At 36.5% G+C, this 26,964-nt stretch overlaps 2 protein-coding genes across 7 annotated transcripts in view; one reads left to right on the forward strand and one right to left on the reverse strand.

Moving 5' to 3' along the window:
- The window catches only part of LRRN3 (leucine rich repeat neuronal 3), a 52,894-nt gene extending 34,578 nt beyond the window's left edge, over positions 1-18,316 (forward strand). Inside the window, exon 2 of the mRNA XM_038370927.2 lies at positions 11,849-18,316. Coding sequence (XP_038226855.1) covers positions 12,210-14,336 — 2,127 coding nt within the window. The 5' untranslated portion in view covers positions 11,849-12,209 and the 3' untranslated portion in view covers positions 14,337-18,316. The remainder of the gene's footprint in view (positions 1-11,848) is intronic.
- IMMP2L (inner mitochondrial membrane peptidase subunit 2) overlaps positions 1-26,964 on the reverse strand; it is an 832,928-nt gene that overhangs the window by 405,548 nt on the left and 400,416 nt on the right. The window lies entirely within an intron of this gene.

Below are 26,964 nucleotides of genomic sequence, written 5' to 3' on the forward strand. Positions count from 1 at the left end.
CCTGAAAGAAGCCTAATTAACAAAAAGTGCTGAGCATTCAGCCTCTGAAAAGCAGGCACCTCTAAGGAATTTCAAGTTGGTCATCTCAAAATTGAGATACCCAGAATTAATGGTCACTTCTGAAAATCTTGTCCCATGTTTTTCAAGTGAGAACATATAACAGTCCCTTTCTCCTCAACTGTTAGGATCATGACCATAAAAAGAAGCAGGATTCTACATAAACTATTCCCATGTACTACCTTGGAGAAGGAAAGAAAGCAAGTCCATGTAGTTAGGTTGAAATCCACTTCACCTTCTTCACAAAGCCAAAGTAATTGGACTTCAAGCAGCTGAAGCACAAGGGACTGAGCAGGTGAAATCCATCCCTTATCCCAGGATGAGGCCTATTATAAAATATCTGTTTGAATAAAATGTCTTTTGCTGGTTTACCCTGAAACTGCACCTTAACACTGCTCATCACAAAAATCCCTGTTCCACTTTGTATATTAAAATCACAATCTTGCACCAAATATAATTCTTCAAATGCATCAAATAAATAGGAATTTTAGTTGTAAATAAAAAGGTTGCTTCCTGTTAACAATACTTCTCTAGTCTTAATTTTTCTTGTAATATTAACAAGAAGTATACCTAAAGAAAGTGTGTATTGTGTGTTCAGAAGGAAAAATGAGGAAGAAGCACATATTCTCAGCAATTGAACATGTGCAAAATTCCATCTATCTCAACTCAGACATGCATAACTTTTCCACTTTTCATTAGAAAAAGAACCTTTACATAGTGCTATAATTATAATAAAGCAAGGTACAATATCTTCCCTTCCCTTGTTTCTGGTTTAGTGACACGTTCAGAATTGTTGTCCGGTGAAACAGCTGAAAATGTTTGTAACGGCAGGAATTGAGAAATGCCTCTCTCAATGGACATATCTGAAAGGTAGATTTGTATAAACAGCTGTGTTTTGAAAATGCTTGCCATCTCAAAATTGGTCCTTGTGAATTGAAATGTTTGCCTTATTGCCAACAGGGCATATTACAGTATATCTGCTGCAATTTTACTTTTTATCACTCTCTCTCTAACTGCTGAAGTGGAAAAGAAAGATTGCCAAAGCCTGACGTGCTTCTTTTCCTTTCTTTCCACTCTGACTTGGTTCTTAGCTGTCTGTTGCTCCGGTGATGAGAAAGGACTTTCAGTTTATCCATTCCCTGAATGTCTTTCCCAGCTTAAAGTATGGTAACGCCCCCTTGTGAATCAATGACAGAAAGTGAAACAAAGCTGATTAAGGCATACCAATCATTGCTCACAGGACAAATAATTAGTCTGAAAAGGATCACACACTTTCAAAGAGTACTGAACGTATTTGTTTAAAAAACAACAGACATCAGTATAATATCTAATGAAGAAGTCTGGGTGGATTTCAACCAGTGGTAAAGGACTTCCAAAAAGGATAACAAACCTGCCCATAAAGATTTGGAACAGATTCAAGTTAGATTTCTAAGTAAATAAAGACAGTATTAAAATTATAAACAATACTTAGAGGTTTAGGCAAATAGCAGCAGACATCATGGAGGCCTCTGTTTTGGATTCTTATATGTCTGTACTGAATTAGATGAGAAAATGTTGTATACAAACTAAAGGAACAGTTACTGATTACTCTATTCACTTGCATTAAGCATTCTTTATAACATAAAAGACATGAGAGATCTTCACTAGCTCATAAACAAAAAAGCTATCACAAGAAAATTCCTACTTAATAGAACTGTGTAATTTTTCATTTAAATTAAATATTGATGAAGCAGCACTACTTGAATGAGTGTATTCTTAAGAAATTTAGCAAATGCCGTATACATTGTTCATGGAAACAGGATAAATTCTCCTAGCCCTTCAGTTTCTCTTTGTATTTCTTATTACTACTTTCAAAATTGCAAATTTAAAATTTATCCATTTCTATTAGGGACAAATCCAAAAGACTTTGCTCAGTTTTTATGCAGTCCTTATTCAGGAAAAATTCCTGTTGAAATGGGAGTTTTGTGTGAATATGGATTGAATAAAACTAAGCAAGGCCTTGTGGATAATTCCCCCAAAAACTCCAGATTGGGCTGCATAAAGATCTAATTTACCATAGTATTTCAGCTTCAAAAAATCAGAAGTAATTAATACCGAAAAATGATAATTTTAAGTAGGAAAATTTTGGTTTGGAATTTGTATTGGAATTGGAGAGGGTGGGGAGAGTACCCTTTGTTTACTATTATTGGCAATGTGTAATGGAGACAGGGAGTACCGGTCAGGGTGTTCAGGAGACTCTTACCTTAGAATAAAATCATCTACATATCTAATAAATTTGTATTAAGCAGGAAGCATCTAACTGCACTACAGCAAGAAAATGACAAACCTGATAATTCCTCAGTATAGGAGTTTTGGTTGACAGATAATAGTACTGGATAATCTCTTTGCCAGAGGCATATTAGCTTTCACAAGAATTCTCCCAGTATACCTGGGTATCTATTTTCATAGTTCATCCAATACTGCATATGCAATATAAACCTTGAGTAGGTACATGAAGCATAAATAATCTCTCTCTCTCTCCCTCTCTCTCTCTCTCACACACACACACAGAGTGGTATTTTGCATACAACATTAAAGAGACTGCACATTTTTTATATTGTTTAAAAAGTGAAGTCTTACAGAGTATTTACTTTCCAATATAAACATTTAATGCAGTAAGGCTTCATTTTTTAAAGGAAAATGAAATTTTCACACTCTAATGTTGAATGTAAAATATCAATTTATATGCAGGTTAGTTTTTTAAACAGTAAATTGCAAGTGACTTCTGACTTTGCAGTCCCTTGTACACCTCTGTTCATGGTTAGAAAATAATCATACCCAACACCCCTCCCACCCAAAAATCAATACAACCAGTTGACATAAAGAAAGTTCACAGTGGCCAGAGTAAGAAACATTTAAGCTTCTACATATCATTTTATACATAATGCATGAATGCTGCACAACTTGATTCTGTGGTTTGGTTTCATAGTGTGGCACCAGAAAATCTACATTAGGAATCCAGGGATTTGCTGCTTTCCCATTCATTATGGTACCTGAAGTCGTACATAAAAATGTAATTATATTTTAAAAAAAACCCACTAACCTGACACACACTTTACCACCCAAACGCTCTGATAGCCTTATTCTGTACATTATCCATTTCCTTCCCCCACCCATGTTATTACCTGAACATCTTCTCTTCTCATGATTAATCAAGGCTCAATCCTGCAAAAATGTATACACAGGCTTATCTTGACACATGCAAATAATCCTTCTAAAATCAAGCCGACTACATGTATTAAAAGCAAAGCATGAATGTAAGTCATTGCAGGAGCTAGATGTCAGTCAGTAAGCTCTTTGGGGCAGAGACCATGTCCTAGACATTATGATCCTGATTGTGCCAACACTGAAGTTAACGAGGCTGCTCATGTACATAAAAATAAATACATGCATAAGGGTTTCCTGGATGGGCAGTAAGTAAAGCACTCTGCACACACATAGTACTAGATAAAATATTTAATATGACACTAGTAATAAATAATAACTGCTATTCACATTCAGAAATTGCTCAGGAACATTTTCAAAGCTGTCAAAATTGTAACATTATTCAAAACCAAAACCACATACCTTTTAAAATGAAACATGGTATCTGCTAAGGAAGAATTTTGTGGTTAAGACTCAGGGCTGAGAGTCAAGTATTTTAAGTACTTTCCTTGACTCTGACACAGGTGTCCTGTTGGACTTTGGTTATAGAACAATCTTTCTGTACCTCAATGTCCTGTACTGTACAAAAGGAATAACAACACTTATCCTAAGTGAATCTGAACTGATGTCTGCAAAGAGTGTGGTGATCCTCAGGTGAAAGATTTTACCTAGTCTAAATGAAAAGTATTCATATTTATAATAAAACACAAAGAGAGGTTTTTGGTTCCCCTTCCAGATATGGCTGGGTTTTTCATAAAAGTTCAAGTGAGTTAGATCTCCAACTCCCAATGAATTCCAATGGGAGTTGGGCACCTAACTCACTTTGGCTGGGAGTTACAAAGGAGTCTGAGTGGCGCAGGTACCCAACTCATTAAATCTCAGTGAAAGATGGGTGACATACTCACTCAGGCTCCTTTGACATCCTCATCCACGGTATTCATACCATTGCCTTTTTAACCCCAGTATAGAGCAATTAACTATCTAGTGTAAGACGTTCAAATAAGCTATCAGCAAAAAGATTGTTTTACTGAGTGCTTGCTTGGCTTGAGTACAGGGATGAGTGTATATTTTAAAAGTGACTAAGTGTTACTAAATGAGTCAAACATTTTTAAAACTTTCTCAGATCAAGGGGAAGTGGTACTTGAATTTGTACTCTTCACTGAATCACAACAAAGAAACCAGTCCTTGGCTTACCTCTCAATCAATCAATCGTGTCAGTCTCTAGTGGAACAATGTCAATTAGATTTCCTGCAATTCCTATACAAGTGATAGAGTGGTTTGTAATAACGTGGAAAAAACCAACAAATGCCGAAACACAATAATTGCTTTCAAATGACAAGTTAAAGAATTAGCCATACAAAAGCTAAGAGTAAAATTTAATCCCCCTAATTTGCATTTTGTTTTTTAATTTTATCCCCTACACTAACTGTAGGAGTATAATTATCTTTGGGGAAAATGAATGGACTTGGCTTGACTTAATGATTATCAACAACACTGATTTGGCCCAATTCTGAGGTCACTTAGGGCAGGTCTACACTTCTGCTTATGTCAATATAACTTATATTGCTCAGGGGTGTGAAAAAGCCACCCCCACAAGTGACACAAGTTACACCAACCTAAGCGCTGGTGTGGACAGCACTATGTCATCGGGAGATGCTCTCCCACTGACATAGCTACTACCTCTCACAGAGGTGAAGTAATTACGCTGACGGAGAGCTCTCTCCCATCAGCATAAAGCGTCTTCACCAGATGCGCTGCAGTGGCGCAGCTGCATCAATTTGTTACACCAAGCTAGCACTGATAGTGTAGAGTAGCCCTTAAGGCTACATTCACAAAGGGGCTTAGGCGTGTGGATTGCTCTGGGACTCAGGAGGGAGCTAGTTATCCAACTGCTTAGAGTGAGGCTGCAGTGCACACTCCCAGAGTGAGGAATATAGGCATCTAGGGAAGTTTTACTGAAAAATCTTGGGCACCAATTGTGTTTAGGCACCAATACACTTCAGCAGCAAAGTGGGAGTTTTACGAATACCAGTGGCACCTAAATCTGGGACTTCCCTAAGTCCCTCTGTGAATCTGGCCTCAGTTAGGTAAAATTTCCAATGACTATTCAAATATTGCTAGTTTACTTTTGCATTTTTCATCCTTATAAAAAGGTTTGAATTCCACAGAAATTATTGTAATAAAATACCCTAAGTAGAATACCAGAAATCAATGGGAAGTTTACCGAAGCAGGGATTTTGGACTGGACCCATCTTTTTAACCTTGCTTTTAACATAGGGAGTCGCATCTGTGCATTTTGAAACATAGTTTGGTTATAAGGATGTGGCACTGCAAGCTGATCCCTGCAGATGGACCATTAGTAAATGGGGCAGTACACAGAAACAGGGCTTTGCATGCAAGGATCAGCTTGCGGGACTGGGACCTAACAGTCTGGGAGTAGGTGTAATTCCATGGGCAAGTTAATAAGAGAAAGGTAAGGAGGTGTCATTTGATTTGTAAAAATCTAGAGAATCATAATTTCAATGATGTTACCCTCTGCAGCATGATGGGGGGAACTCCCTCTCCTCCCCGCCCCCACATCCAACTCCTCTGTCTGATAGAAATTTTGAAAATGTCAATTGAAATGAGTCAAGTTGGGCTTCATTCAAAAGCTCTTTCCTTCCAAAAAACACAATAGTGCTAAACATGACAAATCTAGAACAATTATGTAAATATATCTTTGAGAAAATGTTTTAAAGTATAATTTTTAAAAAGCTGATTTTTAACACAAGCATGTCAAACCTTTGCAAAGTTAAATTGTGGCCCTCAACTGACAAAAGTGTGTTATCAGCTAATGCTTAGAATATGGTACTTTATTTATTTTTTAATGCTACAGATTATAAATGGGAGGATTGCTCCAAGTTGGTTTGCTATCACTGGCAAAAAAAAAAAAAAAAAGAAGCAGTTCAGTGGTACTCATTATCAGCTTTGTTTATTATAACAAGAGTTGTAATGAGGCACTGGTTAAGATGTCAGCATCCAGCCAGAAATTACTGCAGTGCAACTGTAAACGGTATGCCCAGAGTTACATTACATACATTACCAAACATAATGAATAACAATCCCAAAGTAATTTATTATGAAGTCCTTATTTTTACTTTGGTCTTAAGTCATTTTTAGGCATCAATGGGGAGTCAAAGAGTATTGACTAGTAGTTGGATCTTTGGCAAATACTATAGCAGAGAAGCTGGTTAAACACAATGCTTGGTGGCACTTTACCGAACATTGGCAGATGTTTTCCAAGAAGCAGACAAAAAGAGAAAAACTGCCATTGACAAGGGGAGCATTTACCATTGGCAATTTATCAAGCAATGTAATGGCTGCATGCTATAAAAGTGCATCCATAAAAATTAATTTGGAAAGGTTGGAACGGAATTACATCAAGCATCAGGAAAACATTGAAGATGCCAGCACATGTGGAAGACTTCTTTTGCTTTGAAAATAATTTTTTGCTTTAGATTTAACCAACAATTCTGTGATGATTGCCTAGTAACTCACTGAAATAAAAGTCTGACTCTTTCCTTTTGAAAAGGAAAATGAGTTGTTAAAAGGTTGCCAGTTCCCTTCGGTACTCTTCATTCATACAAACCCCTAGAACATGTGAGAACAGAGCAATGAAAGTCATTTAGGGGTTGAAAGGCATTACACAGCATACAAGTACTCTTTCCTGGTTTTTCCCTACAACCCAAGAACACTATTGAATTTCAAACAAAACATTAAGTATGGCTGGGATGACTTCCCCAAGCACCAGAAATAACCAAGCACCAACTAGACTCATGCTGTTAAAATGCCAAAAAGAGGTAATTTTAAAGCTAAAGGATGAGCTTACTTGCACTGACAACCCATTCATGTATGATGGACTGGACCTCTTGAATATCATGACAAAAGCAGTCTTCAGTGATGAGCTAGCTAAAATTGTCAGTCAAATGGCTACTTTGGGTCATGACTTATATGAAGCCTTCAAAACTCACAGAACTATAGAAAGCTCCATCAATCTACGGGATCCAATCAAAAAGGACAGACTAAAGTTGTGCTCAAATGCAAAGAAAAATGTCAGAATGAAGATAATTACAGAATGAAGGGCAATTACAGAGCTAACCACAGACAGGTCATTGTTTGTTCTTCTCCTGGTCAGGTTAAGATCCCAGCATGATGTTGATCTACATGACACTTTCAGAAAGTACAAGTTCTCCATGGAAACACGATTGATATTCCAATGCAGTGGAACAATGCATATGTGTCAGGCCAAAAGAAAACTAATGCACATTTATACTTTTGTTAATCCAGCACCTGATGACACCTGTGTGAGGGTAACTTATGCCAGCAGAGACCTTTCAGTGAAGCAATCATAAATGGTACACTTGTGCTATGAGCTCTCAACAAACCAGAAACTGTTAATACCTGTCAAGACTTGGCTGAACACTTCATTATGAGGCTACAGAGAAAATACTGGACCAATGACAAAGTCCACTTTGCGTTTGACATGTATGCAGAGGAATCAATTAAAATATTACCAAAAAGAAGAGATTCCATGGTATTGCACCTGTCCAGTACAAAATCATTGACTCCATGAACATCTCCAGTGTTGAAGAAGAAGAATGAATGAAGAACAATGAAGAAGTCACTGTCTGATACTCCAACGAAGGTCTAGTTAACTGCATACGTTGCAGGAAAAAGCTCCAACATGCAAAAAATTGCTCAAAGAATTTCATTGTTACATGGCAAAATGAAGCTGCTATCTCTCACTGGTAAGTGGAGTTTCTTCATCATTCCCACAAGAAACTGACACTAAAATTATCTTGCATGCGATCATTGCCACAGAGAAAAGTGCTACAAAACTCTAGATCTTTTCACAAGACATAGATGTTCCAGTGGTAGACACTACCCAAGACTTCATTAATATTCTGTTTTAGTGTCTGTTGCTGGGGAACTGAATCATTTTAGATTCATCAGAGATGTATTCCTATCACTTGGACCATTCAAAGCACTACTAGGTTTCCATTCCCTTTCAGGATGTTACACTAATGGAAGGAAATTATCTTACTGGAAGGCCTTTGATTCAGCCTCCAAAGACTCTCTCCTTGTTCTGAAGGTGCTCGGAATAGCTGAGACAGACACTGATGAGGTAATAAATGCACAGGAGGCATTCATATGCCAAGTTTACCATTGGAAGACCAATATCATGACACTTGTAGACCTACTTTGGTGGATGTTTTCCAAGAAGTATATGGAGAAAAACTGCCACTGGTAAAGGATGCATTTATATCTGCTATCAAGAGGGAAAATTATCAAGCAATATAGTGGCTCCACATGATCAAGCACATCCAAAACTACTCCCCTCCCACCATAGGGTATGGATGGGTCTTGCAGGATGGATTGATCACAGCAGTTATGCATGAAATACCATGCACTCCTTAACCAATCCTTCAGTTAATAAAAGGCTCCTGTGCAAAGACTAGATGCTCACTACTCTACAAATATTTGGCCAACAGCCTGCCTTGTATAAAGATGTACAAGTGTGGCATGGATGAGGCTCAATATGACAACATGTCTAGCAATCTGCCTAGCTGGAAACGACACCAATGGTGACTTTAATGAATAAATGTTTTCAGTCCTACAAGGCTAGGTGTCTTCTCGAAGATTTCCAAAATCAATGTCTTTTTTTTAATGTGGGCAATGCATCCCTATGTTAAAGTATAATTAAAAGCATTCATTTTAAAACATTTTCTCTAATTTATATCTGAATACTTGTTCTAGATTTGTCATGTTTGATACCATGGTGCTCGTGGGAAAAAGGGCTTTTGAATGACATCCAACTCAACACATTTCTGACCACATTGTATTATCAAAGTTTCCACCAACCAGAAGAGCTGGAGCTGGGAGTGGGGAGGTGGGGGAGGGGTGACAGCGCCACCCCCTGCCATGCCACAGAGGATGACACCATTGAAGTTATGATTCTGTAGATTTTTATGACTCAAATGATATCTCCTTTACCTTTCTGTCACTAACTTGCTCACAGAATGAGATTTTATTCCATTATGCTTCCCGACTATAAATTAGTAATGTGAGGATTTACCTAGGCAGTTAGTAGGGTCCACATGGAGACTTTGTGTGCAGCATGCTAGTGCACTGTATATTTAACTACCCAGCTTTTCGCACACTAACTCTACATCTAGATAAGCCCATAGTTACAAGAATTAACTGACCAGGCATACGTTTATTTCTTTGTAAATCTAAAGTTTACCTCATTTCAAGAAATGAAGGAACAGATTATATTTTAATTATCTTATTTTGTACCAGTGTTTCTTTGCATTTCAGGATGATCTGGACCATTGCCGTAAAAATGTATTATAAAACTCCAAAGCAGCAGACTGTTTTCTGTATGTTTAGCTCACACATTTTCTGTTTATTTTATTAATATAGTTATATTGTAAAGTTAAGTGATGAAAAATCTTTATATGTATTCAAAGAGAAGACCTCAAAAACTGCCAAATGTCTTAGATAATTAATTAATTACTTGCAGTTATTTAACCATGGTATTTACAGTAATCAAGGTATTTACTGGAGTAAGCATGAGGAAGTTGAAGAGAATGCTGAAGATACTAAAGCAACTTTATCTATTTTTCTTAAATAAAACTGACAACTTTTTAAGAGCCACCACTGTACCACAAAAAAACCAAATCACATATATTTGTTAATGCAAGCAACTAAAATTATATACAGTACTGAATGGATAAGATGCAAATAAGAAACAGAAGGCAAATATTTTAAAACAAGGAAAATATAGGCAGTAACGTAGATCTTAAATAAGTGGATTGGTCACAAGATCAATAGGCTTTCCTTCTAAAGCAGAAAAAGGAAAGGATGGAGAAACCGCAATATGCCTCTCTTGCTTACTTCAGCAATTTTAATTTGAGATAGCTTTTATCACTAGCAGAACACATACTAGTTATCTGTAATGTGAAAGTCAGTTTTATAGATAAGGACTTGGTGCCAACAAATGGCGGGAAAACAGCCAAATCAGATGCTATTTCAGATTTTATATGCTTTATATCTCTGAAGACAGGAACCTTTTGCCAACTGTGGAGTGTTTCCGTCTGTCCATACCAGTGACATTTCAAAATGCATTTATCAATATCAATGAAGCACTGACCTTATCTTAGTGTTTGTAAACTATGCCATTGTGAATTTTAATACTAGACATAAAAGACAAAGGGAAAAATAAATGTATAAGGTATGGTTAATTCCAGAGACAGACACTGTATGCAAAAAGAAAAGGAGTACTGGTGGCACCTTAGAGACTAACAAATTTATTTGAGCATAAGCTTTCATGAGCTACAGCTCACTTCATTGGATGCATTCAGTGGAATATACAGTGGGGAGATTTATATACACACACAGAGACCATGAAACAATGGGTTTTATCATACACACTGTAAGGAGAGTGATCACTTAAGATGAGCTATTACCAGCAGGAAGGGGAGGGGGGGAAGTTTTACTTTGTGTAATGACCCATCCACTCTCAGTCTCTATTCAAGCCTAAATTGATTGTATCCAGTTTGCAAATTAATTCCAATTCAGCAGTCTCTCGTTGGATTCTGTTTTTGAAGTTTTTTTGTTGAAGGATAGCTACTCTCAGGTCTGTAATCAAGTGACCGGAGAGATTGAAGTGTTCTCCGACAACGAGAGACTGCTGAATATATTTTAAAGCATAATTCTACACGATAAGCACATCTCAGAAGGCAGTGAGAGCCCTCAGTACCCACTGAAGTCAGTGAGGACTGCGGAGACTTGGCACCTTCATGGTGGAACTCAGACTCTGAGTTGAAAGCATTATCAGCTAAGTGTGCTTTTTTTTCCTGACTGCAATAAAGGCACTTTCCCTTTGTTATCCTAATGCAATGTAAAATTTTTAAAGTAAAAATAAGACAGGCAGTAATTAGATTGAATTTCCAGTATGACAAACAATTTATTACAAGGTACACTTTTTCCCCTCCAATTATATCTTTAAAAAATCAAGCTTGCTCCCAGAATAGCAGCTATAAAAGAATAAGGAAAAGATAAAACCCGTGCATTATCAATTTTGTATGTTACTGTATAAATATCTCACGGGCATGTCTCAGGATGCAGTCATTTTGGGTATATATTAATGCAACTGTTCCTTTTTCCTAGATTACATATAAATTATGTTCTTTATATTTATAAACTCTGTGTTCAAAGAGTAAACATTCATACTCTGCAAGATTTAGCTCAGTGGTTAAGTTTTCAAAGCCAATATAGCAGAATCTGCTTTTGGTGATAATAGTAGGAAAGAAAAATATTCTAAAATAGCCTGAACTATGTGGAAAAATCTCAGTGATATATTTTGTTTTTTATTTTTTGGAACTTCAGCTTGCTGGAGAGCTAAGTACCCTAGTGACAAGCTGCAAGACATATTACTATATTAACTTTATTTATGCTGAATATATGCCACTGCAATACTCTAGAAACCACAGCCATTTTATTTTCTTATGTGCAATAATTAATATTATAGAGAGATGGCTAATTATTTCCTCTTCTTATATTTTAGGTCATCCTGTCATTCCTGCCAACACTAATCAATCATGGGATCTGAAGTTAATACTAGTAAATAAATGAACTGCTTAATCTTCTATGACCATCTATACATGCTTCATCATCACAAATCTTATCAGTTTTATGGCATCAAGGAGACAGTGACCTTCATTTCCACAGCATGCCTGTTATCATTGGAGAAGGTGGTTACGAGGTTATCACTTATTTTCAGGAAGAAAGTCTTTATGCTTCTTTGGCATTCATCATTTGACAAATGCAAGTATTTGTTTTATCAAATGACCAGCTCTTACTGAAGTTAAAAACAGCATCTGTGGTATCCTTAAGGGCCGTTTATTTTTCTGAAGACTTGAGCTAAGATGAAGGACATGCCACTCAAAATTCATTTTCTACTTGGCCTAGCTATCACTGCATTTGTACAAGCTGTAGATAAAAAGGTAGACTGCCCTCAGTCATGTACATGTGAGATCAGACCTTGGTTTACCCCAAGATCCATATACATGGAAGCTCCAACAGTGGACTGTAATGATTTAGGCCTTGTTAATTTCCCAACGAGACTGCCTGCTGACACACAAGTTCTACTTCTACAGACAAACAACATTGCAAAAATTGAACACTCAGTAGACTTCCCAGTGAACCTTACTGGTCTTGATTTAGCTCAAAATAATTTATCCTCAGTGATCAATATTAACCTTAGAAAGATGCCACAGCTTCTTTCAGTGTACCTTGAGGAAAACAAACTTACTGAGCTGCCTGAAGAATGTCTGTCTGGACTGAACAATTTACAAGAACTCTACATTAATCACAACTTGCTTTCCACAATTGCATCAGGAGCTTTTATAGGCCTTGATAATCTTCTCAGACTTCATCTCAATTCAAATAGCCTACAGATGATCAACAGTAAGTGGTTTGAAGCTATTCCTAACCTTGAGATTCTCATGATTGGAGAAAATCCAATCATCAGAATCGAAGAAATGAACTTTAAGCCTCTTATCAATCTGTGCAGCCTGGTTTTAGCAGGCATAAATCTCACTGAAATACCTGATAATGCTTTGGTTGGCCTTAACAATTTAGAAAGCATCTCATTTTATGACAATAGATTTGTTAAAGTGCCCCATGTTGCTCTTCAAAAGGTTACAAATCTCAAATTTTTGGATCTAAATAAGAATCCCATTAACAGAATACGAAGAGGAGATTTTAGCAATATGCTGCACCTAAAAGAATTGGGAATTAATAACATGCCTGAACTAATTTCTATAGATAGTCTTGCTGTTAACAATTTGCCAGATTTAAGAAAAATAGAAGCTACCAATAATCCCAGATTATCATACATCCATCCAAACGCTTTCTATAAACTTCCCAAGCTAGAATCACTCATGCTCAATAGTAATGCACTTAGTGCCCTGTACCGTAATACAATAGACTCTTTGCCTAATCTCAAAGAAATCAGTATACACAGCAATCCAATCAGATGTGATTGTGTCATCCGCTGGATTAACATGAATAAAACCAACATTCGATTCATGGAGCCAGATTCATTATTTTGTGTGGATCCTCCAGAATTTCAAGGCCAGAATGTGAGGCAGGTACACTTTAGGGAAATGATGGAAATCTGCCTCCCACTGATAGCGCCTGAAAGTTTTCCCTCAACTCTGGATTTAGAAACTGGCAGCTATGTTTCTTTACACTGCAGAGCAACAGCAGAACCCGAACCTGAAATATACTGGATAACACCATCAGGTCGCAAACTTTTGCCTAATATGGTTACTGATAAATACTATGTCCATTCTGAAGGAACATTAGACATAAGTGATGTTACACAAAAAGAAAGTGGACTATATACATGCATAGCAACTAACCTAGTTGGAGCAGATTTAAAATCAGTTATGATGAAAGTGGATGGTTCCTTCCCCCAAGACAGCAATGGATCTTTGAAGATTAAAATAAAAGAAGTGCAATCTAATTCTATTCTGGTGTCTTGGAAAGCAAGTTCTAAAATTCTGAAATCCAGCATTAGATGGACTGCATTTCAGAAGACTGAGAACTCTCCAGCTGCACAGAGTGTTCGAATTCCCTCTGATATAAAGGTATATAATCTTACTCATCTAAATCCATCAACTGAATATGAAATTTGTATAGACATTCCCACCATCTACCAGCAGAATAAAAAACAATGTGTCAATGTCACCACAAAAGGATTGGACCTTGCAGTGAAAGATTATGAAAAGACCAACATAACAGGATTCCTTGCCTGCCTTGGAGTTCTCTTGGGAGTCATCTTTGTGGTATTTTTCTACAGTTGCATCTCACAAGAAATTAACTGTGATGCAGGACACAGGTATTTAAGTAATTACCTGAAGAAACAATCCTTTTCACTCAATGAACTTTATCCTCCTCTAATTAGTCTTTGGGACACTGGCAAAGAGAAAAGCACAGCACTGGAAATAAAAGCAACTGTGATAGGAGTACCAACGAATATGTCATGAAACATCAATGTAAACACCAATGTTGAAAAAGCACAAGACTGCAGTTGTGCTAAATAAAAAGGCAAAAAAAAATATTACTCTTTAGAGATCAGACTCCGGTTGCTGCTGGTATTGACAAATGGGAACATGTACTGATTCAGCATAAAAAAGATTTTTAACTAACTGGCTTCTAAGGGTATTGTGCCAACCAAATACAATTACTCCATTTTTTTAGAACTTCCATGTGACTTTTCAGTCTGGAATACAGTGCAAGTAGCCAAGAACATTTTCTGTATTTTTTTTATTTAAGTAAGAGTAGTAGAACTGAGCAATACCTCCTCCTGTGCTGTATTACACATACTAGCAGTGTGTTTTTGCAGTGACCAGATAAACTAGAATTGACACGTGGTGTAATGAAATGGACAAATTCTGTAGAGTAGACACAGTGAGTATGTGAAACATTTTTTATGAGGAAAAATACATTTTTGATTAAAATCAAAAGAGTTTTTGGCGTGTTTGTTTCTTAAAAAAAGAAAATCCATCTGGGAGCTCCTCTCTGACAATAAACAAATTCATTTTTATGTCTTATAAAATCTCTCTATATAAATCTCTTTATATATTTTCCAGTTGAAATGCAGGCTTGACCGCATAGGAAATTTGTGCTGTTTTTTTAGGCTGTATAACAGCAATAAACAACACAATAAATACCTGTATAAAGCAGTTATCCATATGGTTATGAAGTAATAACTATATATTTTACCTGTTATTAAAACACACACTCACACAGACACACACACACACACACACACACCTCTTCACCCAAAGGAGAAACATACAGGGACCTACTGCTGTCAGCGAATTAGATTTATTTTTTTACTTGGTGCCTGAAGATTGGATTTAATTATTAGACTCAAATAATGTAAATCCAATACTTTGGCTGCAATAAAAAGGCCAATTTAATTATTAACAGTGTCTAAAGTTTACATTGCTTGGTACACAGAAAACTCGCACAATTTTTAACAGAATTTAGCAATCTTGTTGACATTTAGGATCTCTCTATGGGTCTGCACAATTCTGTTCTGATACAACAGCAACCACTACCAATTAAAGGTTTATTAATATCTCTCCAGCTTTGAAGATGTGACATGCAAATAACTGAATGATGTACACTGAAATAAAATGAATGCTTGATCCCACTCACAATGGCCTTCATGGCAAAATTCCCCTTGTATTCATTAGGAGTAAGGCTGGGCCTTGAAACAGCAAATGGACACTGTTGCTGACTCTAAATTTAAACCCTAATTCTGTTATATGGATGGAGTAAATCTGACTATTCCTGGATTCAGTGGAAAAAGTAGTCCAAAACTGAGGTATGACATGCTAAAGGAGTGTTGACCTCCAGGTGGTAGAGACAGATGAAGAAGCTATCAGCAAAATTGATACCTTACTCCAGTTAGTGGTTGTGTATACAAATACAGAGAACTAAGCCAGAAGGAAAAATGGAGTTTCCATTTAGGGAATGAAAACAGTACATTTAGGGAATTAAAAATTATTAAAATAACATGTAAGTCTTTTGCATATGAAACAAAAAATAGAATTTTGGTTTTTACTTAATATTTTTAAAGATTTTATCTTTCTGATTTTACCTGAAATAAACATTTCTCTGGAATTATTGGCAGCACTGTGTAGGTCAGAACCCTAACTTTGAAATTCCCCAGTGCTTTCATGTTCATTTTTGTGTGTGTCCACTAGCAAACAGACATTTAACATTTCCACTTATTCATGGCCTGCTGCATAATGCCATTGGCCTGTAAGCATTCCTAATACAGAAAATCATCTCATTTGATATATTACAAATGAATAACTTACTTTCAAGTTAAAGTTGACACTTTCTGATTAAATCCTAGTTGTTTCTGACCATGTGCAAGTTATTTTCAGAAAGATGTTTAAAACTAGAAAGGAGAACATGCCAGTACTAATTTTAAAATATCCCAAATTTGGATCTTTATAAATTCAATACATTTTGCTGAACACAAATTTTACAAACCTGATGAATCACTATCACACACAGGTTGGCATCAGAATTTATCAGCTAGACATGCTCATATATCATAAGAGATTTCAGGACCTTGGACAGAGCTTTTAGAGCCAAGCTATTTATCAAAAAAACAGGAGTTGAAATATGACCTATTACAATGCAAGTACTGTATAGGTCAGCAAGAACTTGCTCATGTATGTTAATCTTTGGAATCTAGCTACATTTAGAACATGTTACTGATACAGCTCAGAGGTGAGAATCTCATTTGTTTCAAGCAACAGTAACTCAGCACAATGGTATGAAATAGCACACTAAATGAACACCTAATGGTAACCACTGAAACGAAAAATATATTTTTGTTTCAGCTGAATAAATACATCTGTTCATGCTCTTTATTTAAAATCATCATGCTCTTTATTTAAAAATCTATTGACAATCTATCTTGACTTTCTATTAGTGAAGAAAATATGTTTGTTTGGCTAGTTACGAGGGCATTCATTCTCTCCTATAACCCTGATACCTGACATATATAATACCTAAATGTTGGTCAAAATCACACCAATCATTTTATATGAAAATATACTTAAACATTTAAATTAGAGATTGATAACTCTATTTCTAGCTGTTCAGATGGAAAATATTCCATATCTCTTGTGAGAAGGAGAAATTCCTTACAATAAAGTGGCTCTGCCACTCACCTCCTGTGTGACCCTGAGCAAGTCACTTCACCACTCCACATCTCATTTTTCCCAGTTCTAATGAACTTTAACTTCTATGAAAAGCACTTTGATGTATACCAACAAAAAGTGCTATGTAATAGTTAAGTGTTATTTTTAAATAGGGCAAGGCACTTCTATCCTTAAATGAGCATATATCCATTCACTTCAATGGGAGTATTACCTGCATAAAGACTATGAGATTTATCCATTAGATCAGTGATTCTAAAGATGGGCTCTATGGACCACAAGAGACCTGCGGAATTCTTTGTGGTGGTCTGTAGAATTAAATGTTTTGAGAACCAAGCAATCCGTTGGTTGGGAGCAAGGGGGTTGGGAGCAGGGATGTCCCAGGAAAGATCTCTGTCTTGTGATTTGATCTGAGGAATGGAAAGTTTAAAGAACCCTGACTTTTGATGGTAACTTTTAGGGTTTACTAGTAGGAAACAAATGATACTGGTTGATTTAGACACTAAGGAAAATAACTATATCCCTTTATACAGGTATCATAAATTTCAATATCATTATAGTTTTGTAGGATTCTATCAGAGTGCAAATTTGCTTTAGTCTGAGATTTTCTTGAAACTGTCAGGAAAGTGAATAAGAGTCACATTTTCTTTGATGAAATTCTGTTTACCATAAACATTAAATGGGAAAATCGTTTGGAGATGGGATCATTTAAAAACTTTTATCTGATCTTAATGTTTATATTTACTTACTGGAAGTTTGTTTCTAGTTTTTATTACATAGGCTACATTTTTTCTAAGATCATATTTCTTTGATTAGTTCTGTGTTAAGATGGTGGCAGAGATATATGTATTAACTACTCAACAGCAATGAAACAAAAAAAGGCTGGGCTCAGAATGAGAATGTTACAACCCCATAACTAAGTATGTGCAAAAACCACATTGTCACTTTGTTTAAACAATTAAAGAATAAACTAAACATTGACATAAATTAGGCTCTCCACTTGTCAATTCTAGATTCTGCACAGTACAGGCACACAGTTGTGCATATAAGGACAAGATGAAGCATTTTGAGCATAACAGGGATCTAAGGAAATCCGCACCTGCATTAAAGAAAGCACTGCTGCACAGCCATCAAGTTACTTCTACTCAGAAACAGGAGTAAGACCAAACAGGTGGGGCATGTAGATAAATGCCTCAATTTGATGTGAAGGATTGCATTTAAACCTCCTCAGATGCACCCATTCTCACACCCCTTTCAACCTGTGCTTTTGGGCATAAGGGCGAGGCCATGCAAGGCTTTTAAGGTTTATTTCAGCTCATTAAGATTTTAAACAAGTCTCTGACTACAAGTAGCTTCCACTCATGTTTGTAATAGAGCAAAATAAACCTTACCCTCCCTCCTGTCCACCAACTGCACAACAATGTGATGGATTAAGACCCACAGGTGAAAACCTAATCCAGAGAAGTCAAAATTGCCATTGATTTTAATAGATCAGGATTTCATTCCAGCAGATGTACTCGCCATTTTTTAAAAAAGATTCCAGTTCAATGCATAGGTATGTAGTACATAGGAGATGCCCAGTGAGCCCGTAACCACATTATAAACAATAGTACATTCTCCACTTTCAATTTTGACAAAATGGTGTTAAGGTATATATCTGTGATTTAAGTGTAAATACATTAGCTTTCATGAATTTATTAATTAAAAAAGAAAAATTAGAAAGCAAGGAAATTAAAAATTAAATTTACACTTCTCAAACAAAATATGGACTCTCACCCAAAGAGCGACCACAACTTTACTCTATTCCAGCAGATACAACACAAGTGAGCTAAGCTGCAAAAGCTAACAAAATACAAATGCACAAGTTAACACCACTAAAGCAAAAAGACATAATATTTAGAAGTCTCATTCATTCTTCCATTAATTTCCAAACCATGAGTGTATGTGTGCATGCTCGCTCACACACACACACAGACACGTATAAATTAGCCAAGAAATGATGGCATTAATGCTTTTTACACCACACTTGCACTGAACTCCTTTAAGAACTAAATTAACAAAAAATCTTGAAAAGGCATTCATTAAGAAGATTCCAATGGTGCCATTATAAATCATATAGTCATTGGCCTCCATTCATTGCCTTATTTCCTCAAACTTTCACTTACATATGGTTGCATTGGGCATATTTTTATAAGATTAACTTTAAAAACTCCTATATAACATTTTCCTCTTTAGGCTACTACTACGTTGCTCTAAGTCCAATGGTGCAGTTAAAGTTGTGGCTGGTTGAGTGACAGTCATCTTGTTTAAGTAGTGAAAGCTTTATTTTTAAATTCCTAGTTTTTATTTATATTAATAGGATTAATTATTTGTATTACCAGAGTGCCTAGAAATCCTAGTCATGAACCAGGACTCCATTGTGCTAGGAGCTGTACAAACACACAACTAATGGTTGTTTTTAACGCAATGCTCATGAGATAGTATATGCTTAAAATCACCTGAAACCTCAACTCAAAAGCAAAAGGTTTTGGATGGGTGTTTTCTAATTTTTCAAAAATATTTCTAACCTAGGGCTGAGGGGAACAGGAAACGTTATGCAGAGGTGGGAGCAGGCTATTTAACGGATGCCTCTTTCATAAGATCTACAGACACAAAGTTCTATTCTTGCATGATATGCAGGAGTGAAGCCTCTCTCCTGCAGATTTTAGATGGTGCACACTTTGTAGCAGCCTTATATGGCCTACTGAAAGGGGAGAGCAAGAGGATTATGGGGAACAGCCAATCAGAGGTGTTGCTCATGCCCCTCCTGTGAGTCTCCTCTTTCTTCACATGCAGTCCCCTAATAGGATGTGCAAAAAAATACAGTTCCATGTGAGTAAGTGTACGAGCCACAGACTATCCTGAAGGGGCTCATTGTGCTGCCCCGCATGGAAATTGATGGGGGCCCCTCCCCAGACCCACATTCCTGAAAGCCCTAGGATTTCCAGTGCTCAACCAAACCCTCCTGTCTCCCTGAAATTCTTAAGGAAGCTTCTAAGCTCCCAAAATAAAATGACATCACTGGCCAGCTGATCAACATAAGTAGAATATGCTGTCTTCCAATGATCCTGTTTAGGCTTGTCAGGGATCTGACAATGCTATTTAAGTTTGTCAGGATCTGCCATGACTAATAAGGGTCTGAATCATTAAAGGTGGTTGTTGTTTCTAAGTCTAATGAGGTTTGGTTCAATAATCACACTCAGGCTCACAGCAGGGCAGTGGGGTGCTGCTGAACTTTCCAAGATCATAGGCATTCACCAAAGGACCTGCAAAACGGGAGCATTACCCCACTCTCCCACCACCTTATGCCACCACCATATGCTCTTCTTTTCCACTATCTCCACATGTTCCGATTCCCATTCCTGCTGCTCTCCCTCCTCCACCACTTTCCCCACCAAACTGGAATTACCTATAGCCACCTTCACCAATGTCCTTCCCCTCCAAGCTCCATGATTTTCCATCACACTAACCCACTTCCTAGAGTCTACCTAAGTTCCATAGGAAGTGAGCACACTAGGAGGTCCTGAGGTTCTTGGGGCTAGTGGGGGGACTCAAAAAAGGGAATGAGGAATCTCAATGCAGAGAAAGGAGGCAGTGTAAAAGGCAATCACACTAGTACTTAAATTTCAGCTTCTCAGGGATAGAGAATAGAATTGTTTTACACACAACTTTGCTTCTAAAAAAATTTAGAGTTTGGAATGCAATACGATAAAATCAGTCTTAACTGACTTTTCACTTAAGTGAAATGGTCCCTGTCAAATGGATGAATGCAATAAAATTAATATTAAATGTCTTCTACTTTCTGTTCTGAAACTAAAATCTGCCAAAAAGTATTAGAAAAAACTTTCTATTAAACTTTTTGAGTGTCTTAATTTTTAGAGAGATTAACTGATTAACTTCAATTTACATTTTAAGGATTTTTGCTATATGGCTAAAGGCTACATTTCTCCCCTCCTTTTATTAAATGAAAGTTTAGCTGTTCAGCGCTAAATCTGTGCTATTTTAAACTCATCCAGATTTACAATCCAGTCTGATGTTACTATTTAAAATCTTACTAGTAAATCCTTATCCGTATTGTGTAGCCCTTAAAAGTTTAGTCCATTCTAATCTTTGGTCATATCTATTAGATCTTGATGAACTGAATCCAGTACATTAGAGTTATCTACTTCCATCTATTTACGTTTTTTGTCTGTCTCTGCCCACTTCCTCCCGCCTTCTTCTGTAAGGTGGCAAATAAAATTGGAAAATGTTTTGGATTCTGGTTTCAGAGTAGCAGCCATGTAGCCCACCTTGATTATCACTACAAAAGGTTTTTTCTCCCCGCTCTCCTGCTGGTAATAGGTCACCTTACCTGATCACTCTCCTTACAGTGTATATGGTAACACCTGTTGTTTCATGTTCTCTGTGTATATAAATCTCCCCACTGTATTTTCCACTGAATGCATCCGATGAAGTGAGCTGTAGCTCACGAAAGCTTATGCTAAAATAAATTTGTTAGTCTCTAAGGTGCCACAAGTCCTCCTTTTCTTTTTTTGGACTCTGGTGTACACCTTTATTTAAGGTGTCTTATTTCAGGGGCTTTCGGCTTAATTTAGCTTCAGATATAATCCAATTTTCAGGCCAATATTTCTTTGTTTGTGGATTTTAAGTGACCGGGAGGTGGGAGTGGGGAGGAGGAGAGGGGGCTCAATCACTTTTTATTGTGGAAATTCAGTGGCAATCTTAACTCTACAATGGTGGTTGTTACATCATGATGAATGCCTTACTTCATATTTACCCAAGGATTTTGTGTAATATGCTCTAAACAGTTCCAGTTCATGACTTTTCTGAGTTTCATGAAATTATATTTCTGAGTTTCTCAGTGCACAGTGAGTGACTTGGACAGTACTTGGGAATGCACAGCTTCCAAATTGCCACAGTAAAAGATAAGGCAGAATAAATCACATGGATCAGCAAACTACTGACTAAATTTTTTTTCTGAAATTGTGTGTTTAGGATAGGTCTACATTATGTGACCAGAAACTGCATAGTTGACACAAATTCAGAACCTTCCTGAGAATTATCTATATTTTAATACCACATTATGATTTCAACACTTCAAAGTTTTCTTGTCTTATTTTCTACCTAATCTTGCTCTAACTAGCATAATTATTCTGTACACTGTAAGCACAAACCACTACATAGTTATATTTCATTTTTTCAAGGATGGGAAATGGGATTATGTTACACAACTTTACTTCTTTTTTTAAATAGTTATCTTTCAGGAATCCAATGCATTAAAGCCACTGTTATTGTAGTTTCAAACTAGTAAATACAGAAGTTGAGTAGGATTTGAAATTGATTTTCCTTATCTTCATATTTGAATATCTGCAGTACCAGTAGAGTAAACCTCACTTTGGAATGTGGTACAAACTACATAAGATGTTAAGGCAGTAGCTGGTTTTAAGATATCAGAAATGGCATTACCCAAGACAAGACTGAAAAGTCTTGTTGATGCAGTTTTTCAATACAACACTTATAAGTTCTTTCTGTTGACTGATATTACTATGTCGATGAATACTGTGTTATATTGATATAAGGTTAAAACTCTACTTCCTGGTAGCTGCATTTCATATAAGAATTCTGGCATACATTTGGGCAAACACTGCTTAAATGCTAGTAAACAGCTCACATATATTTTAGTTCAGATAACTGTCACATGCAGCCAAAATATAACTTCAGTTATTACACAAAAGCCCTGGATTAGATAAAAATATACCCAACAGACTGATGGAAAGGGCACCTAAATATATGTTTAAGTTCTTTTTAACAACATATTTTTTCATTACTCACAAATTGTAAATGATCTTTATCAATAAAAGAATGAGTCAGTGGATGGGAAAACACACCTATGTTTCCCAAGACATGATTTTCTGGTCTCTCAGATGACTCTGACTAAGAATAAGGTTTTTAACATTTTTAACATTTTAAAAAGGGGTCGGAAGTGGGGGTGGAGCCAAAGCTCTGGTCATGATCTGCAAAGACCAGTGTCCTATCCAGTCGCTTTGATGCTGTCATGTCTCTTGTTGTATCCCTCCACTGCCTCCCTCTTCTCTGCCATATTCTAAGATACTTGTCTTCACTGTCAAGATCTCACCCCACCTAACATCTCTCATTCAGTATTGAAAGGTTGACTCCCACCTGCAATCGGCCCATGATGCCAGTCTGCATTGCCCACTTGTTAAGTTTTCATAGCGTCATAGATTATCAGGGTTAGAAGGAACCTCAGGAGGTCATCTAATCCAACCGCCCTGCTCAAAGCAGGACCAATCCCCAATTTTTGCTCCCAAAATAAGCACCTTTGTTTTCTCCCATGCTGCCTCTTATGCAGGAGAGGCTTTCCCCATAAACACCTCAAAAACTAACGGATTATTGTCCTTCAAATCGCTGCTTAAAACTTTCCTTTCCCATTATGCCAACAAAAAAAACTTGACAATGGCTAGGCTAAAGATGTGCTATACCATGTTGTCCAATATAGTCTCATTGCTTCCTTATAATTCCTATCAGCTTATATCCATCTCTTGTCTCTTGTTTTATACTTAGATTATAATCTCTTTGGGGCAAGGGTTGTCATTTTGTTCTGTGTTTGTACAGCACCTAGCACAATGAGGTCCTGACCAAAATTAGGGCTCCAAAGCATTATGGTAATACAAATAATAATAATAGTAATAATAATAATAACAACAATAATAATAAATAGCATTCCCTGCTCCTTCCTCCCAGTTGCTTCCCCTCCCTTTCCCCCACACTGCACAGCCTGCTCTCCCTTTAAGAAGGGGTTTTAAAAGTTTGGCTTTTTAATGTTGTTCAGTGACCTGTTAAACTATGACTAAAACTGTTCTAGTTAAAAGAAAATTGCTTCATAAAATAATACACTATATATGAATATATGCCCAATTTCAAAGCCCTAGTTCCCTTCCAGAAACCTATCCTTTACTCACCATGTGCAAATATTATTAGTATCATCAATGAAATATTTAAGGATATCCTCTAGTATGCAAAACATACTGCTCTGCTGCAAATGCTATAAAGAAAGCATATTTGACAACCAGCCTGCATCCCGAGAGAGGATGAAACTGAGGGTAACACAAAAGATTGATAGTAGGGAAACCTATGTTTACCCATCGGTAAAATGGGGCATTATTATATGACAATTATACTTTCCTAACACACAGGGAGGCTGTGAGCCTTAATCTACTAATATTTGTGAGGCACTCAGCTGCAATAGCAATGGTTTCAATAAAAAAGATTAATAATAGCCACCATCACTAAAGATTGAAATTTATTTTTTTGGAAGCAATACAAAGAAATCTCTCTAAAACATAGTCACTTCTATTTACTCAAAAGAAGTCTGAATGCATTGTTTGACGCTGTCATTAATAATTATTACTTATAGTGCTATAGACGTTCATGACAATTTATTGACAAACAAAATAAGGCTACTCCTGAAATGAGGAACATTAAGTCTAAATTAATCTAGTTTAATTATCAATATATCTGCTGCTCTTATGCTTTCTGCAGAAGGATATAGGAAATGGATTTTGCCATATCAAGTCCAGTGGCCTTCCTCTGGCATTGTTCAATGCCTCAGAGGAAGACAAAAATCCCACAATGCATCTGACCAACTGATTCCTGCAACCAGAAGGTGTCCTGAAGCAATAAAATCGATTACTCTTATCTTAGCTTGCATGACTACAAAGTTATTTTATTTTAAAATTATCCACTTGCAACATCTGACACTAAAACCTTGTGCATATTCCACAGACTGACTAAACGCTATGTGAAGAAGTGTTTTTATAAGGTTGAAATTTTTCTGGCATTAACTTCATTGAGTGACTTCTTATTCTCTAACTCTATAAAACAGTGTGCAAAGAGTAAATAAAATGTATGTGATTAAATTCTATTCATGAATAAAAGTCCGCTAGAATTCTCAAGCTATCACCAGTAAATGCATAATGCAAAATATCATTAGAACAAAGACAAAGCAAATTAAAAAATGCATATATATATGGCAAAAAGTAATAGTGGGACTTGCCAGTGATTAAAGGAAACTGACCTTACAGTGGCTGATTGAACATAAGATAGTACACAGAGTAAAGAAGCCTCATTGCTATAAAACTATATTTCATTGCTAAAACCACAACATTTTCTTAAAACAAAAATGGACTTCTACTTGGTTAAGGCAATGTCTGTCAAAAGCCACTTTTGACAAATTAAGAGAAAAAACTGCAAACAAAAGTAATGCAATTCCATGTAGTTGATTGCAACACTATCACAGAGGGATACAAAACTGCAATTGTTATAGAAAAAAGCTTTCCAATCTCCAGTAGAAAGAAAAGGATTGATCTGAAGAAAGGAAACCTACATAGATGGCTCCCAAATGATCACAAATCTGGACTATGTTTTTAGAATAATGGAAAGCACTGGCTAACTTCTGCTATGAAAAAGCATGCAGTGGTACAGCTTTTGCCCACTGCCTCCCATGTAATTATTATCAGCATTTGTCAGAGCAATCAGAACCTGAGCAAAACTGAAAAATGGTGGCAATGAAATTTCCTTTTACTCCTAGTTACAGAAAAATATATTGAACAAGCTCAAAGTCTTGCTTCAATGGAAAATATAAAATGAAAAAGCCTGTTTCACTATAGAAAATCCAGCAAAGCACTTACACATGGTCATAATGCTAAGCACATGGATAGTCCCACTTACATCTGTGGGACTACTCACATGCTTAACACTGCACACGTTACATATTTTGTTGGGCAGGGATCTACATGCTGTCTAATCTTCAAATTCATAGCTCTTGACAATGGGAGTTCTACAATAGACTGAGACATCTACAGACCTACTATGGCAGGTGTATGTATAAAGCTACACAAGCCTTTATTCCACATATGATACTGGGGGGGGGCAGGTTTGGTAATATAAGAGCATAATTTTCTCCGTAAATCTTCAAAGCAATCATCCAGTAGTTTTTAGGCAGTCACAACACATAACTGTGTGTTTAATTTGCAGTAATAAAATCCTTGTGGAAATATTCTATTCTTTAGGGTAGGGTTAAAACATACCCCCTTCTACCAGTTCTTGTCATACAGTCTACCATATTGTTTTCCCTTGCTTGTGCTACAGAAAAAATTGTCTACAATAAGCTACTATCACTACTATTTTCCACAGCCAATGAAAAAATACATTATGCACATGTATAGTCACAGATTAGATTTTTTTCTCCCAATTTACTTTTTATGCCATATGTCTTCCCAATCTCAGAGAATGCAAATGCAATCATGCTTAATAGAGCCATGAAACCAAAAATAACTGGAAAATATTCTGGGATCTAGAATTAGAGAGAGATTAAATTACAATCTCATTTTTCTGAGTGATGAAGGTGCAGTGTCAAAAGCAGTTTTATTTCCATTCTGCTTGACCCTCACTAACTTTTTAACATCTCTAAATCTAACTTGAGTTGATTGGAAATGGGCGTAGAGTGTTTTGAGAGCTGCAATAATGTAGTGTCAAACAATTTATGCTGCTTTAAATTCCCAGAAGCTGGGAATGCACGACAGGGGATGGATCACTTGATGATTACCTGTTCTGTTCATTCCCTCTGGGGCGCCTGACATTGGCCACTGTTAAAAGACAGGATACTGGGCTAGAAGGACCTTTGGTCTGACCCAGTATGGCCGTTCTTAGTTCTTATGAGAATCAGCAAAGTTTAGCTTGAATCGTCACGCCTCCAAGATTTTTTAAAAGCATTTTGGAGATATTTCTCTTGTGTTTGTTTACATGTGGTGATATCATAAACACATATTATTATCCGGTATACAAACATTAATTCTTCCTGAATGAA

Source organism: Dermochelys coriacea, chromosome 1 (genome assembly GCF_009764565.3).
Source record: "Dermochelys coriacea isolate rDerCor1 chromosome 1, rDerCor1.pri.v4, whole genome shotgun sequence".
In the NCBI taxonomy this organism is placed as follows: Eukaryota; Metazoa; Chordata; order Testudines; family Dermochelyidae; genus Dermochelys; species Dermochelys coriacea.